Source organism: Trachinotus anak, unplaced genomic scaffold (genome assembly GCF_046630095.1).
Source record: "Trachinotus anak isolate AG129_WGS33_773 ecotype Australia unplaced genomic scaffold, CSIRO_AGI_Tana_v1 ptg000007l, whole genome shotgun sequence".
Lineage (NCBI taxonomy): Eukaryota > Metazoa > Chordata > Actinopteri > Carangiformes > Carangidae > Trachinotus > Trachinotus anak.
Genome location: NW_027273858.1, coordinates 24,288,078 through 24,302,605, shown reverse-complemented (window position 1 = coordinate 24,302,605; position 14,528 = coordinate 24,288,078). Strand labels below are relative to the sequence as shown.

The 14,528-nt window shown below is 40.8% G+C and overlaps 1 protein-coding gene across 1 annotated transcript in view; it reads right to left on the bottom strand.

Moving 5' to 3' along the window:
- The window catches only part of slc18a2 (solute carrier family 18 member 2), a 41,443-nt gene extending 28,482 nt beyond the window's left edge, over nucleotides 1–12,961 (bottom strand). The window contains exons 1-3 of the mRNA XM_071481567.1: nucleotides 12,495–12,961; nucleotides 12,186–12,357; nucleotides 8,600–8,936 (exon numbers count right to left, since the gene is read on the bottom strand). Coding sequence (XP_071337668.1) covers nucleotides 8,600–8,936; nucleotides 12,186–12,357; nucleotides 12,495–12,581 — 596 coding nt within the window. The 5' untranslated portion in view covers nucleotides 12,582–12,961. The remainder of the gene's footprint in view (nucleotides 1–8,599; nucleotides 8,937–12,185; nucleotides 12,358–12,494) is intronic.
- Between the last annotated feature and the right edge of the window lie 1,567 nt (nucleotides 12,962–14,528).

Genomic DNA, 14,528 nt, shown 5'->3' with positions numbered 1-14,528 from the left:
CTCTTTTATCTGACCATTTTCTGCTAATATTTGAGTTTTCAGTCATGGACTACACAGCATCCATTACAGCAGGTGTCTCTCTGACAATACCGTTAGCAAATTTAAAGAAAGAATCCCATCAGTACTTAGCCCACCGCCATGTATCAATGCAGTAGGGGACAGCTCTCTTAACTTCACATCCACACAGGTTGATGATCTTGTTGACAGTACTGTAGCCTCACTGCGTGCAACTCTAGATACTGTGGCCCCTCTGAGGAAGAAGGTAGTGAGTCAGAGAAGGCTAGCTCCATGGTACAACTCAGAAACACGAGCTTTAAAGCAAAATTCAAGGAAACTAGAAAGAAGGTGGCGTTCTACTAACCTGGATGAATCTCTAAAGGCTTGGAAAGACAGCCTATTGGCGTATAAAAAAAGTCTCCGTAAAGCCAGAACATCCTATTATTCATCATTGATAGAAGAAAACAAGAATAATCCCAGGTTTCTGTTCAGCACTGTAGCCAGGCTGACAGACAGCCACAGCTCTGTTGATCCATCTATACCTTTAGCCCTCAGCTGTAATGACTTTATGAGCTTCTTTACAGATAAAATTGTCTCTGTTAGAGAAAAAATTCACCATCTCCTCCCCACAGCAGGCTCAGATGTACTGTCCAGTTCAGCAGCCTCAGAGTCCACTGTAACTGGTTTATATTTTGACTGTTTCTCTCCTGTACATCTCTCTGAGCTCACTTCAACAGTTTCGTCATCTAAACCATCGACTTGTCTTCTAGGGTTGTGAACGATAAACCGATGCGACCGGATATTCGGTTCAACAAGTGAGAGATACGGCTGCATCGGTAGCAGCCTCCTCAATCGATACGAATTATCAATTCCTAGAATTCCTAGATGAATCGGTTATAGAGTCATGGATCGGGTATCGCGAGACTTTGAATCGGTTGGCGGTATTAGCATTACACACGCGCCAGGTCTCTAAAACAACGCGAGAGCTGAGGCTGCCCGCGAAGCGCCGTAGCTGCCTAGCTGGTATTAGCATGAGTGATAAACAAGGGACGACCATGGATGTATTATAAAACCTGGACACCGCTCAGCCTCGCAGCAGCTGTTTCCAGTGGCCACTCGTGGTATTGCAGCGAAAAATCCCCCTGCGGCCCAAAAAGCATTTTTCCCATAGACGGCAATAGTAAAAGAGAGGCCTGTAAAACTTTTAACAGGACACCTCCAGCTGTGCACACAGCCAAATATCAATCTTTCTAATGTATATTTTTAAGCCATGGGGTTTTAATCTGTGTAAAAGTTTTTCAAAGCTCAGAAAAGTCTTTTTTCTCTAAGTGACGTCACCACTGTGTACGTGCGCTCTATCCACGGTCCCGCTGTGTCTCGGGAACGAGCATGGTTGCTAGGTTACTGCTATAGTGACGTCAGGACGAGAACAAGTTAGTGTGAAAAGTGAATAAATGACACAAAGGCGAGTTTTCTTCTACACACATCAAGGTTCATTGATTTTGTGATTTTTTTTGCTGCATTTATTCGTCACTTCTTACACTTTTTTCAGGAATGTAATTCCTCGATATATTCGCCGCATAACCGGATTCACTAAGACGCCGCCATGCTTTTTCATAACTTCCTCCGTAACAGTTTCTTCAGGTATTTTAATTTAAGTCATTGAGCTTCTGTGTGATAGTTTCTGTGATGTGTGAGCAGCTGTGTCTCATCCTGACTGCAGGTCACCAGCCTGTCATCCGCTCACAGCAACCGCCTTATTATTTTATAGATGAATGACCTTCACTGTGTCAGCGGGTTCAACTATAACTGACTCCGACCTGTAACCCGGTTATCGTTCTTACACTGTATGGAATCAATTCGTATCGAATCGGTCTGTAATAAAAGGATATCGTTTTTGAATCGTATCGTAACCTGTGTATCTAGATGCATATCGAATCGTTTATCACAGAGAGATGTGCAACCCTATTGTCTTCTAGACCCCGTTCCAACAAGGCTGTTCAAAGAAGTTTTTCCTTTAATCGACACCTCTATATCAAGTCTGATTAACTTATCTTTATCAACTGGTTATGTACTGCAGGCTTTTAAAGTTGCAGTAATTAAACCTCTACTTAAAAAGCCTACTCTTGATCCTGATGTTTTAGCCAATTATAGACCTATATCCAACCTCCCCTTTATTTCCAAAATCCTTGAGAAGGTCGTTGCAAACCAGTTATGTGATTATTTGCACAGGAATGGTTTGTTTGAAGATTTTCAGTCAGGTCTTAGAGTCCATCACAGCACGGAAACTGCTCTGGTTAAGGTTACCAATGATCTCCTCATAGCTTCAGACAATGGACTTGTCTCTATACTTGTCCTGCTAGATCTTAGTGCTGCATTTGACACCATCGATCATAAGATTTTATTACAGAGACTAGAGCATATGGTCGGCATTAAAGGAACCGCACCAAGCTGGTTTAAGTCATATTTGTCAGATAGACTCCAGTTTGTTCATGTTAATAATGACTCTTCTATCATCACTACAGTCAGTCATGGAGTTCCACAAGGTTCTGTGCTAGGACCAATACTTTTCACTCTATATATGCTTCCTCTAGGAAACATTATCAGGAGGCACCAGATACATTTCCATTGTTACGCAGATGACACCCAGCTGTACTTATCCATGAAGCCAGGTGAGACTAACCAGGTAGCCAAGCTTCAGGTGTGTCTTAAGGACATAAAAACCTGGATGACCAGTAACTTCTTACTCTTAAATTCAGACAAAACTGAAGTTATTGTAATTGGCCCAAAACACCTCAGAGATACACTATGTGATAATATACTGAGTCTGGATGACATCACCTTGGCCTCCAGTGCTACAGTCAGAAACCTTGGTGTCATTTTTGACCAGGACTTGTCCTTTACTTCACATATAAAGCAAGTCTCTAGGACAGCCTTCTTCCACCTGCGCAATATTGCAAAAATCAGACCCATTCTGTGTCTAAAGGAAGCTGAAAAACTAGTTCACGCATTTGTTACCTCAAGACTGGACTACTGTAATTCTTTATTGTCAGGATGTCCCAAAAATGCAGTAAAACCTCCAATTGATCCAAAATGCGGCAGCACGAGTACTGACAAGAACTAGGAAACGAGATCACATCTCTCCTGTGTTAGCTTCTCTGCATTGGCTCCCTGTAAACTCCAGGATAGAATTTAAAATCCTCCTCCTCACCTACAAAGCCATTAATGGTCAGGCACCATCGTACCTTAAAGAGCTTATAGTTCCCTATTTTCCCAATAGGACACTTCGCTCTCTAAATGCAGGTCTACTTGTGGTTCCCAGAGTTTGTAAGAGTAGAATGGGGGGCAGAGCCTTCAGCTATCAGGCTCCTCTCCTGTGGAACCAGCTCCCAGTGTGGGTTCGGGAGGCAGACCCCCTCTCTACCTTTAAGATCAGGCTTAAAACTGTCCTGTTTAGTAAAGCTTATAGTTAGGGCTGGCTCGGGTATGTCCTGACCCATCCCTTAGTTATGCTGCTATAGAGCTAGACTGCTGGGGGATTCCCATGATGCACTGGGCGCTCTCTCTCTCTCTCTCTCTCGATTACTTTATGCCATTAACTTTGTATTTTTTTCTCTCCCGTAGTTTGTGCTTCTCCTCTCTCTCCCTTTCTTTCTCTGTCCTCATTCTGCAGGTCTCTCTGCCTCTGGAGCAGCAGGATCCAGATCCACCACTACTCATCTTTACTATTAACCACTGTTATCTGTCATCATTATTGATAACACCATTACCTACACAGCTGTTCCTGGTCTCTCTCTCTCTCTCTCTCTTTTCTCCCCCCCCCCCCCTTTTTTTATCTCCTCCTAAACCCAACCGGTCGAGGCAGACCCCCCCACCCTGAGCCTGGTTCTGTTGGAGGTTTCTTCCTGTTAAAAGGGAGTTTTTCCTCCCCCCTGTCACCAAGCGCTTGCTCTTTGTGGGAACTGTTGGGTTTTTGTCTTTAACAAAGTAAGGTCTTGACCTTACCCTGTAAAGAGCCTTGAGATAATGTATTTTATAATTTGGCGCTATACAAATAAAATTGAATTGAATTGAATTATAGTTCATACGGGCTCTTTATAGAGGCTGTAATACAGAGTGGTATTGATTAAATATCAGTTACTGTCAGTCAGACTACTGTCAAAATAAACAGTTATCTTACTATCTAGCTAGCACCTACCTTCTTGTCAGGTTTAAAACATGATTAAACATGATGTAATTGATTAAACTGTGGTGTGAGTGTGTCAAACTTTCACAGAAACAGGCAGAGTGAGCGGTTTTTAGAACAACTTGTTCAGTGGCTTGTTTGCCTTTGCTCAGCCTGTTTGCTGAAGCACTGAGCAGGTTAGGACGATTCACTGGGAAACACTGAGACAATCTGATGTTCACTCGCACACTTCACATCCTGTTAGGAATCAGTGTTAGGCGTATGATCACCTCTGGGATTTCCATATACCTGCCTAAATAGCTACAGATAGACTGTGTATCAGTGCACATCTCGCAGACTGCAGGAAATCATATTACAGTCTTTCATGCACAGTAATCTCTGGCGTTAATTGCGAACATGATCTGTTTATTTCCTGACCTCAGTCTTTAGGGTAGTCACCACACGGTGAACCATAGTTTGGGACAGGATCTGATATCTGAGACTGATCAGTTAGTCACCAATCATAGCCAAACCACTGATCGATGGGTGCATCTCTTTAAGGAAGTAAAAACCGTCTGACAATGAGTTGGAATGAGAAGCATCTACAGAACGAGATGCTAAGATTTAGATCCTTAAAGTCACAGTTCTACAATATAATAAGCAAAAGTTGTGTATTGGAAATGTTCACACAATGTACTGAAGCCAGTACACTTCTCATACATCAGACCAGTGCCCCCTTTGTCCATTATACTATTATATATTATATTACTTATTATTTTAATTAATTAATTAATTATTAATAATAAATAAATAAATATATATTTTTTATTGTTACTAATCCAATAATGTGTCAACAGCATTTCACTGCTGTAGGTGGTTGAGTTGGTGCTGGTTGTTTTATAAACTGTTGGGGAGTGTAATCTATAACAGTGAATCAGCTCATCATTTCAGTTGTCTTCACCATTATTGGGGGTCTATTGAGGCTATGGTGTATCCACCAACTAAGACACCAACCACACCACTGCAGCTTTGGTCCACATCTTACATTCAGCTTATTATTGATTGAACCAAGCTATTACTATTGAACCTAGACTGTCCTTCTGTAGCACAGACAGGTTCAATAAAGCTGCATTTACATTTTTTGAATATATTTTTTGGCCACATGACCAGAACAAGCTTTAAACACAAACCCATTATTACCTATAATCTGATCTATTATTATAAAGTTGTTGTGGCTAACATGTTAGCAAAGAATTAACAATTTTCTCATCCAGCAGCCACATCAGGATCCATTTCAGGTCATATTTTTGGCCACCTAGCAAACAAAAATCCAGTATTTACTGTCCTTTCAGCTCAAGTTTGGTCTCCACCAATTCATAAGAGATATAACTATGGTGTTTAGCTGCTAAATGCTCCACTTAGTTCACTAGATACGTTGTCAGACGTGTGGCGCTGAGTATGTTGTGTACAGTCAGTAACAGTTCTGCCACCAGAGATACAACTGAAAAAATATTGATTAATGCAGCTTTAAGATTTAGTACCACCAAGTGCTGCTAAGTGCTAGCTTCACAAATCTCCTGACTCAAAGAGTCAAAAGTCCTATTGTCTTTTGAAAAATACAAAGTCACATTTTTCTTGATAACTAATTCCGGTTTTTATGCTTGAGTTAGATTAGAGTTTGTCATCAGTTTTTCAATTATTCATGCAAGAAAACACAAATGCTCATGCACACTGATGCAAACAATCAGGAATTCTGCTCTGTTTGAGTCTGTTGGATTAGACCTGTTGTAAAAGACATTACACCCTCAACACCACATTCAACTCATGTTTACAGTATGCAGGCTTTGATTTTCTCTCTAGAACTCTAAACGACAGTCTATTAGGCGTGGGGGAAAAAATCAATTCACATAAGAATCGCGATTCTAATCATCCACAATTCTGAATCGATTCATAAACTTCAAAAATCGATTTTTTATTAACGTTACGCCGTCTCTCTGCGCGCCCCCACGGACTTCCATACACAGAGTTGCACCAACTTGGAAAAAAAAAAAAAAGACGCGGCACAACTCTACTGTGAAGGTGTAGGAGCCATGGAGGAGCAACAAATTCAGCCAGTCCCATCTTCAATGAAGGCAGGAGTTTGGACTCATTTGGGGTTTTATTATCTCCCTGGGACACAGCAGCTCGACATGAATCATTCAGTATGCAAGGTTTGCAAAACGAAGGTGAAGTACTTTGGAAACACTACAAATGCCTGTGCACGCATCGCATGTCACCACCCAGAGTTAAAAGGAGCGACGGCGGAACAACAGCCACCTCCAGCAGCCAGCCAACGTACACTACACTAATTTGTCAACAAACTCCCAGCCAACTCTGAATGGGCCAAAAAAATAATTAAATCCATCGCCTGTTTTATCTCGTCCCTGCGTCCCTACAGCGTAGTCGAGAACGCAGGTTTAACGCAGTTTAGCGTGAATAAATGTTGCCTTTTGTCTTAAGTTTGCCTTTGTGTGATTACATCATTGGAATCACTTTATTTAACAATCACATTATCTTATACAAACTGTATTGTTTTGATGCCATAATTTGCCTTAACAGACTATGCATTGTATCAATTTTTGAATTTTCGAGAATCGTTTGACTCGAGAATCGGTTGAATCGAGAATTGATTTTGAATCAAATCGTGACCCTAAGAATCGGAATCGGAATCGAATCGAATCGTGAGACACCCAAAGATTCACATCCCTACAGTCTATTAATCCTCTCTCTTCAGTTTGTGTGTGATGTTGTCTTACATAAGACATTCAATGTTATTCTGACTAATTGTGAAGTAACCAGAAGGAAATAATGAATGATGAAGTATTATAGATAATATACTAACAGCTACAAGCTGAGTCCACTGCTGCTTTCAAAACACAGCACAAAGCTGAAAAGTCTGTTTACAAGGGAATGCAACAACGTGAGAAACTCTGACACACTGAATCTAATCTCTGAGGTTTTTGACATGTACTGTAATTATGTGTGTTTGCAACCACTATTTCTTCTGGGCAGTATTTTCACATATCATTACTTTCAAAATATAGAAATGTTTGGATTTCTTAAATCACCTATGTGGAAAGTGGATGACTTAGACTCACTTAGACTGAAGCACTTAGACTCACGACTTAAAGAATAATCTTCTGGAAAGGCAACATTTTCAAACACCCCTTCACCAGTGTTACTCACATGCTAACTGGGAATGTTAGACTTCTGTCTTTGTTTGAATTGAATTGCATTGATGTTTAGTGTTGGGCAGTTTAGCATACAGTGGGTTTATTAGAGCTTTTTTACTGAAAACAGCAACAAATGATAACCAAAGCAAAAGGCTAAAAACCTTTAAAGTGCTGAAGGGGCATGCAGCAGTTTGTTGCAATACCACCTTTCACATTATACACAATAATTTGATCTATTCATTAAATATCTGTTCAGTAAAGCTCAAGTGATGGGACACTTAGCTACACAGAACAATGCAAGTCAAACAAATACATCTCAAACTGGCCCCCGCCTTTGTGAAGGTACAAACCCTCACATCCTGCTTTCCTTTTCATGGCCACCATGAAATGAATTGAGACACCATTGAATGATTCAGGGGGAGAATTTGAGATCAGATAATGTTCATTTTAAAAGTGAATTTATATTAATAGAGACATTAAAAGACAAATTTCAGTTCAGCTTTTGAAAATCCAGACACAAATCACAGCATCATTCAACTGATGCACAAAGGCCAACGATTTCAGAACTCTTACTACATAAAACTGATCTCTGAGCAGAATCTAGAAAAACACTTGAATTAGGATGAATGCTCTGAAATCTTTTTTTTACATTATCAATTACAATCAGAGAAAGAGAGGATATGACACATCTATGTTTATTTCCTCTTTAAAATAAAATTTTCCTTTTGTTTTTTTACAGCTTTTTTATTGGCTTAATTGTGATTTTGTGGAATGGGGAGCTGAACAATCGGCTGATGAATTTATCAGCAGACCTACAATCAGAGGCTACTTTGATGATGATCATTTATTGCTTTTACTTTCAGTGACCAGTAAACTGAATGTGCTAGGGTCTCAGATTTTTGGTTGAAAACAACAGACAAAAATGGTTTGATGACATCACTTGTTGGTTTTAGGCATTTTCACTATTGTCATACAACATTTCACAGATCAAATGATTTATTGATCAACAAAAAAATAATCAGTAGAAAAATTACTGTTAGCAGCTTGTGGTTTAAGATAAGACAAGAAGAATGCTTGATCTCTGTTTATTATGTGACAGTTACATGTAGTCTGACGGCTTCTTCTGCTTCTGGCTGTTATTACACAGCCCACCCCTTGTCCCCAGTTGTAAATGCAACACAACTAATGTCTCCACACTGAATTCAGAAAGGTGACGGAAACCTACCTGTTCGTGAGTGGTCCTATAAACGGGTTGGTAATCAGCTGTACGGTGGCCTTGGAGGCAAACAGCATTCCCACTTTGACGTTCTCATTGAGCAGCTTGCTGTTGGACTGGGGGCAGTCAGAGGAGTTCTGTGGCAGCTCTGCAGCAGCAGGGGTTGTAGGGACCAGATCAGTAGACCTGGCTGTGGCGTTGGAGCCTGACAACCTCATGGTGTTGTCGTATAAGGACACGATGCTGTGGAAGGCTCGTGGAGAATCCTGCTGCGACAGGGTGTTGTTCTTCAACACCACGTCTGCTGTCTCATCCAGATTGTACAGGTAGCTGGGAATGATGGGAACTGGCGGACATAAAGAGGTGAGAGGAGACAGCTGCAGTGAAATATGACATGACTACTGACCGATGCTCAGTGGTGTGATGCTAATCCAGATGTCACTGCAACATATGTCAGAAAAGAACAGAGAGGCTTCTTCATGGGTGATTCACCGGCACTACCCTAAAGACAAGCCCCATTTACATAGCTTATTCAAGGCAGGAATGTTTATTATTTATTATAAATAAGTAGAAATATGAATTATTACCACATCTATCACTTTGGATCAGATCTATACATACGATACAGATCTTGTGGTATCTATACATGCAGATAGTTTCAGATATTAGCCCCTCAAACTTCTGCCACTGCACAATACAGTGTGAGTATAAAAGCACTGAATATTTATATTTGAACGATTTAAAACCGACCTATAAAAACAATGGCTGTGCTGCAATTCAGGGGCTGCATCTTTCAGAAAATGCAGTCCATGAAGGCAAGGCCTCTGAAGACCACATGGACCACGAAGGCTGAAACCGAAATGAGATGGTCTGGTTCATGGAGGATTTCCTCTTTATTCTCTGCTGCTGTTTTACCCTTGTTTATCTCTTCCTCTTTTTGAAAAGTGATCCTTCACTGGTGCACAATGAATCCTGGGCTGCGAAGAATCATTTGATACCAAGGACACATTTCTCAGCCACATTTCAAGACAGTTTCGAAAAGCCTTGTCACGCTGCACAATTGGTCTCCAAATGCAGTCTTCGAGGGAGTAGCTGCTACTCCTTCCTCCTCAGCCTGGGTGTCAGCAGTGGTCATGGGTGCTGTTGGTGGTGATGGCTGTGGATTATCCAGAGCAAACTGGCTCACTGTATCTCTAATGAAATGTTACAGATTACTTTTTAGATTTAATTTTTCAAAGCTTGGACTGTCAATACCCTACTGTGATGAGGTGGTGGGAGAAGTTTCAGAAGTTCAAACTGAATTTTGGTAAATATGTATAAAAAGGTGCACATTCCTGCTAAATTATTTCATGGGATGGTGCAGCCATTAGAAACATGTCACCTGTTGTCTGAACAACACTAGGGCTGATCTTTCAAGGCTTCAGCCGAGAACATTTTGACCCTACCTATTTGTTTTGGCCACTTTATGGCTTTATTCAGGAGTTTTAAGCTAAGAGATGAAAGGAAGTGAGGGTGGAAAGAAGCTCAGAATAAAACACAACATGGCTCCCAGGCCAGATCTGAACCAGGGACTTTGAGGCTCAGGGTCAGTGCCCACAGGTCACCATGGAGCTCCACTCCACTGCCATTCTGATGCAGACAGGCAGTGATTTACAAATACCTGATGTATTCACATATCATATATGTAATTTTAAATATGGTCAACAAGAACATGGCACTGTTATCCATATATAAATTATTGTAGTGTTAGACACAATGCAAGATCTAAGATTTTGCAGTGATCGTAATGGATGTAATCAACCAATCTCACTTTCTTCAATAAATTTCAATAATTCTGCATCAAGCACCAACGTCTGCTTCGTATCAGCAGAGACAGAAAAAGGTCCAGAGGCTGTTTTACCAGCCAAAGCCGCACGTCTGTGAATAACAGAGACTGTGTGATCCAGCAAAGACTTGGTTGATGCTGGTCTCATTCATTAACTCCTGTTACACTGGAAAACTGAGCACATTGATTGGTTACTTTAGTACGTTATTACTTCTGTGAATTTACCCATTAATTATGATACACATTACAACATTTTATTTTTAAAATCGGATTTCAATTGAATAAAAATGGATTTATATATCAAGATATTTGAGTGAATTAATGGATTTTAAGGGGAAGAGACCTTAAAATGGACAAAATAACAGGAAATTTAGCCCATAAACCATTAAACTGTGCAGACAATCCAGTGAAAGTCAACAAATCCTCTAACTTCAACCGCCATATATCGCTTATCCCTACACTTGGATACGACCCATGGGAGAATACCAGCAGCAGTCATACCATCATACCATACATTGTCATGGTAACAACAATAAACACATGGTTAATGTTGTGGAATAGTCACAGTTCGGTTAGGTTTAGAAAAAAGATTAAAATTAGGAGCTTCCTGCGGAAGTAGCCATTAGAAGATGGTGAACTGTGGCCATGAAGGATGAACATGGTCAGCAACAACACTCAGACAGACAGACCAGGACTGATTGGTGTTAAGACCCAAAGTGAGTCCAGAAAACACCCCCACACCATCACACCACCACCACCACCTGGACAGGTTGGTCCATGGATCCAGTCTCCAGAATCTGCTGCCTTAGCAGATCCAGTTCCATCAGACCAGTAAAGAGTGGTTATCTGAGTGACTGTACCCTTTCTGTCAGCTCCAACCAATCTGTCCATTCTCCCCTGACCTCTCATCAACACAGAGCTGCTGCTCACTGGATACAACCTGAAAATGTTTCACAACCCAAATGAAAACCAAAACCTCAACCCCACTTAAATAACACAACTCCATAGACATTTAATGGCTTGTCAAATGTTTCAAATGATATGCAAATTAAAGAGAAAGTCATGCATCTTCTAACAAACAAGTCTAACAAACAAGTCTCTGGCAACTTTACTTAACACCATGATTCATGTGGTGTTTGGTTTATTTTCAGAGGTAAATTAAGAATTTATATGTCTCATTTATATGTTTTTCAAATGGTTTGTTGCTGCTTCTCTGGCTTCAGAAACCAAGTTGGGTGATGATGATTGACAGTAATTTAAACAAGAGAATGAGTTTTGAAAAAATAACAGAATAACCATCAATGTGCCTAAAATTTTACTGTAATATGTTGTAACAGCCAACTTAAAGGGCCAGGAGTTGTTACTGTATCAGCTGGGTTATATCATTGCAATAAGGAGCTTCTTTAATAAAGATCTGGTAGTGTTCTGTCATTCTGACACAGAGCAGATGTCAAGCTCAAGTTTATTGGATTTGCAAGCTAAACACAATAAATAAAAAAGTCAAAAATCATCAGTATCTGCTAACCTTGTGCTGCATTTTACATATGAAGTAGACTCTGCTTTGCACCATCAGGGTTTATCTTGTCCGTTTACTTAAAGTGGTTCGAGTTGGATGGTTTAGTTCCTGTGCAGCGCTGGGCATCTTGGACCCCGGTCGAGCGGCTGCGCTCTAACAGACAACTGGGCATCTGTGGACGGACCTGGTGAAGCGGACTTCACCTGTTGCACACAAAACAAAGGAAAACAAACAGAAAGAGGCGAGAGACCTACCGACGACAGTCAGCAGCATGTTGTCCAGGAGCAGAGCGACGAAAACAATGAAGAGAATCAGTTTCCTCGACTGTCGCTCTTCTCTGAGCCATTTGAGCAAATTAAACTGCCGGAGCTCGTCTAACCTCCCCATGATGTAAGTCCCGAACAGGGAAACACAATCGATGTCCTCCTGCAGAGGGAGAGGTGGCGTCAATGGGTCAGTAACTTTACCTGTCCATATGAGACAGCTGATAGGCTGAGTTAGAAATGATCAGCTAACTGCTCGGACGGTGCGCAACAGTGGCGGCTGCACTGCGGAAGCCTTACCTTGGATGCACAGGGGCCAACAGCAGCAGCAGAGATGGGAGGAGGGGATGCTGTCTTTCTACTGACTGAACCCACTGCTGACGTCATTTAGCCTGGGTCCCTGTCAGACCTGCCTTCAAATAGTCAAACCAGAACCCCTAGATTAGAGAACAGCATCACTGTGAAGCAGTAAATAGGATAAAAACTGGGCTTTAATGATGATGTGTAGATCAATACTGACCTGAATCAAATCTGGATGTAGATGTTTCATAGAGCCCTGACTTTACTGGAGATTGCCACTTCAAAATAAATCTTCCATTAAAAGTAATTAAAGAGGTTGAATATAGAGAAAAAAAATTCACAACTCAACATAAAAAAATAAAATAAAATAAAATAAAACAAAGCACAATTGAATTTGTGTCCACTTTCCTGTATGTTATAAGCAGTAACTGGTCAGAACCATCTCTTCAGGATATATAAGGGAAAAGCTAAAGCATAACCACTTGTATTATACATTATACAACAGTTAATGTTAAAATCATCCATTCTTCTGTATATTTCACTGTAAATTCCCCTGTCTTTCTTTGTGTCCACTGACTTGAAAGACAGGTATAGAAGTGTCTTCATCTCAGTCATTTCAGTTTGTGATGTGGACGTCAGCTCAGAGCAACAGTAGCTGCATCACTGATGAGGGAGACAAAGATGAACCAAGACAAAGCTGTGAACGGTTGATTGTTATAAAGGTTTGATGGGCACTTGTGTGACGGATGACCACCATGACAGAGTGAGTCAGAGTGTGGGAGACATTATTATTGACAGTTTGTCCAGTAAAAGTATGAATGAATCACTTATAAACAGAGTTGATGCTTTTACAGTAAATATTGAGGCTGACTGAAAACACATCCTGTGTCAGATTAGGCAGCAGCACTAGAGATGGAAACTATGCATCACTTTGTTCATTTGATTTTTTGTTTTTTGTTTTTGTGTAGTTCAGTTCAGAGATTCTTCATCTTCTTTTTCTACATTGAGCAAATGCATCAAACATGTCAGCTCCTACATGTGGGAGAGAACCTCATCTGTCATGACAGCAGCTGACTGCCTTCAGGTCAGCAGTCAGGTCAGGTCTGGTTCACTGTTATACTCACTTCAGTGTTAAACCAGGCCTGTAGCAGCCATGTATTGATGTGTTGGAACATGATTGTTTCTTTGGTGTTCATGCTTCCAGTTTTATTTAACCTGGTAGTGCTGTGCTGGACGCACGGGGGAGAGCTCCATGGCGAAACATTATCGATGACAGTGACTGTTCTGTAAATTCAGCTTCAAGATTAGGTGCTAGAGATTCAGTCGTACACGCAGCCAACTGAACACTGAGGATGATGAGGGTGGTGAGTGAAAAACACAGAGTTCAAACAGGCTGGAACTTTGGGGTGAAATTGCAGAGGTGGGTGATGATTCTCTGTGGGTTTGTCACTTCAACACGTTACATGAAGTCATTTGATCCACTGCACTAATAGTGGTAGAGTGGTCTTCTCCCTAAGATTGCAAAGGAAAGAAAAATGAAGGTAAACAATTGAAAAGATGTAATGGATACCAGGGGTAGTTGGCATAGATTAAAGATAATCAAGGTATTTTTTGAAGTGTTTCCTCACTCTTTTTGTCTGAATTTTGGTCATATGTCTAAGGGAAACATTCACCTGCCAGATTTTGGCTGAAAGTATTGATCTTTGAAAATTGGCTTTGGTGAAAGAAAATGACAAATCACATGGGAAAGGTCATGATAATATTTAGGAGGAGGAAGAATGCAGAAGGCATTCCAGCTTCATAATTTTGGTGTCATAAATGACATTTTTGTATGTTTCCATCTGTGCCTGATTTTATGGTTTTCTTTAATAACATTATTTTACTTAAATCCCCCCCGCCCCACCTGTAAACCAGATGGAAATCTGAGGTTGGTATGCTCCGTCACTTCTTCATGGTTTTACAGCAGCACCATCTTGTGGCCTGTTAACACTACTACAACAGGGCTTTCACTGACTGGGGGCCCCAATTATAAAA